This window comes from Austrofundulus limnaeus, unplaced genomic scaffold (assembly GCF_001266775.1).
Source record: "Austrofundulus limnaeus strain Quisiro unplaced genomic scaffold, Austrofundulus_limnaeus-1.0 Scaffold156, whole genome shotgun sequence".
In the NCBI taxonomy this organism is placed as follows: Eukaryota; Metazoa; Chordata; class Actinopteri; order Cyprinodontiformes; family Rivulidae; genus Austrofundulus; species Austrofundulus limnaeus.
In genome coordinates this window covers 799352-801959 of record NW_013952558.1, presented here as the reverse complement: position 1 = coordinate 801959, position 2608 = coordinate 799352, and the positions used below count along the sequence as shown (strand labels likewise).

At 35.3% G+C, this 2608-nt stretch overlaps 1 protein-coding gene across 1 annotated transcript in view; it reads left to right on the top strand.

Moving 5' to 3' along the window:
- The window catches only part of LOC106523408 (fibroblast growth factor 1), a gene marked incomplete at its 5' end in the record, with an annotated part of 4174 nt that extends 2634 nt beyond the window's left edge, over positions 1 to 1540 (top strand). Inside the window, 2 exon segments of the mRNA XM_014016808.1 lie at positions 714 to 817; positions 925 to 1540. Coding sequence (XP_013872262.1) covers positions 714 to 817; positions 925 to 1110 — 290 coding nt within the window.
- Positions 1541 to 2608: the final 1068 nt, after the last annotated feature.

The following is a 2608-nucleotide window of genomic DNA, read 5'->3' as shown; positions in this document are numbered from 1 at the left end:
TATATATATATATGACATCATGCATTTTTAGATCAGGTCAAAGTTACCTAAAGATAACAACAACGTTGCAGTTGTGTACTTAACCAGTTCATTTCTATTGTGGTAGAGCCAATGATGTATATTTTTTGGTGGGGTTATACTGACTGGATCAAATTATTGTGGGGGTTCATACCCCCCCCCCCCCATCCCACACACACACTCACAACTATGCTCATGGTGCCGCCATTAAATTCTGTTTTACAGATATTGATATTCCAACTTTTACAGAGTTGGTGTTGTCCTTGCACTTTTGAAATTTATGGTTGTTAAAATTTACCAAAATAAAAAAAATAATAAAAAAAGCACTGAGACGTCTCAGAATCATTAAAAATGGACAAACAAAAATATGGGCTTATACACTGTATAAGACAGTAAAAGAGTTCCCATTCAAAATGACCTCTTGTGAATGTTTTAAATCCAACACTTCAGTTTGTAATTAAAAAGCCATTTTCTCTGGAATATGACAGTTTTATAACCTTTATTTAACCAGGTTCATTGAGATCAAAATATCTCTTACAAGAGAGAGACCTCAAATATTATTATATATTGTATGTTTATATTTATTATTATTATTATACACCTATTCTGGGGAAGTTTTTCCCAGGTTTGTTTCCCAGTTTAACCTTAGAAAGGCAACAAAAAGTCACACAGCTGTGTGGTGCTGCCTGTTGCAGAGATCCTGAGGCTGACTGCTGTAAGCGTGGGAGTGGTGGTCATCAAAGGCGAGACCACGGGACGGTTCCTGGCTATGAACAAAAACGGATGCCTTTATGGATCAGTGAGTTGTTACATTTTGTTGTCTGACTATTTTATWTTCAGCTGCACGAGGATTTCYCTCAACTGTTTYTTTTTYTTTTTCTTGTTACGCTTCTTTCTGGTTCTCAGCAAGCAATGAACGATGAGTGTCACTTCCTGGAGAAGTACGAGGASAACAACTACAACTCGTACCGCTCGCAGAAATACAGCTGGTTTGTTGCTTTAAAAAGGAACGGCCAGCCTAAAAAGGGACCGGACACCCACCAGGGTCAAAAGGCCATCTTTTTCCTGCCCAGGCCTGCTGGCACTGTGTAAACCGGACAGACTGAAACATACAGGAGGTTTAAATCGTCATCGCAGTTGATTTTAAAAAAAGTGACACGATTCTTGAATGAATATCAGCTGCTGTCATAAATGCTCTGTTCACACAGAAAATCCAGCACCAGGAGATCAGACTGGTTTGGTAAATGAGTTTGAGCCCATGGTTGAAATACCGCTGCTGGGAGAAAGAAATGTTCGGCTCGCACACAAAAATAGTTCTGCATTAAATCACGTCTGGAGCAAGGAATGACAAAAAGCAGTTCTTTTTTTTAAAGGAGACTTTTTAGAAATGTGCATTTTTCATTTGTTTGGCTTCTTGTGTACTTTATGTTAAGATCGTTTWATGTTAATGCCTGTATGCTGAGCTGCTTGCCTTGAAGTCGTGCACCATTGTTTCGACAATAAAATATTTTCAAACTGGTAATTTGTCATTTTTATTCTAACAGTTTAGCTAATGATCAAATGGGCAGAAGTGCAGACACTTCAGTGAATTAATTTATTTTGTATGTGGGCCATAAATGAAACTAAATAAAAAAATTGTCAACAAGCCTGTTTTTCCTGTTTTTATGTAACGTACTGTGACATCAAACTAACACCGTTATTTGTTTTGCTGCTAATCACGTTTTGCTAAGCACTTTACAATTCATGCATGTTTGTTAAGCTTCACCTTTTTATATAGCTAATGCATATTGTGCAATGTATAACTTATATATGAGATAAATCTGTTTGTCAACATGTAACAAGAAAGTCCTAAAATAAAAATGAAAAAAGTTATTTTAATGTGGAAAAATGTCCACGCATTTTAATGTTTCTGAATGAGATTATTTTGCATGCATGTCTGCGTCTGCAATGAAATGTCCTTTATTTATTAAACTGCACGTTTTGGGAGGAGTTTCCCTCTTTTTTGACACAAACACAAGTAATGGGTTTGTCCACTAGATGGCAGCATTATAATGGTTTCAATGATGGGTTTGATCAAAGAGTTCTGATCAAACTGAGGCAAAGAAATCCAGAGTTGTAAAGTAACTAAGTACAAATACTTTGTTACTAAGTAGAATTTTTGGGTATCTGCACTTTACTTGAGTAATTATTTTTCAGCGTACTTTTTACTTCTACTCATTAYATTTTTACACAACTATCTGTACTTTCTACTCAGTACATTTTTTAAAAAAGGTAAGAAGTACAAAGTCGTTACTCCTAATTTATTCTGAGTTGTTACTTTAAAAATACTATCCTTATAAATAGTGTCTCCTGGATAGAGTGAATTTAATTGTGGTTGGATGAGAAGTATAAATATATACCATTCTGACACACTATTAACTTGTACACAACCAATCACAGCTGCACGCCGTTAGAAAAATTTTTTTTGGAGAAGTCACCTCCCAATAAATGTCATTTTGGAAAATCTAACTGCTCATTTTTACTCGGTACTTTTACTTTTAATACTTAAGTAGATTTTGTGTCAGAAATTTAACTTTTACCAAAAGTATTT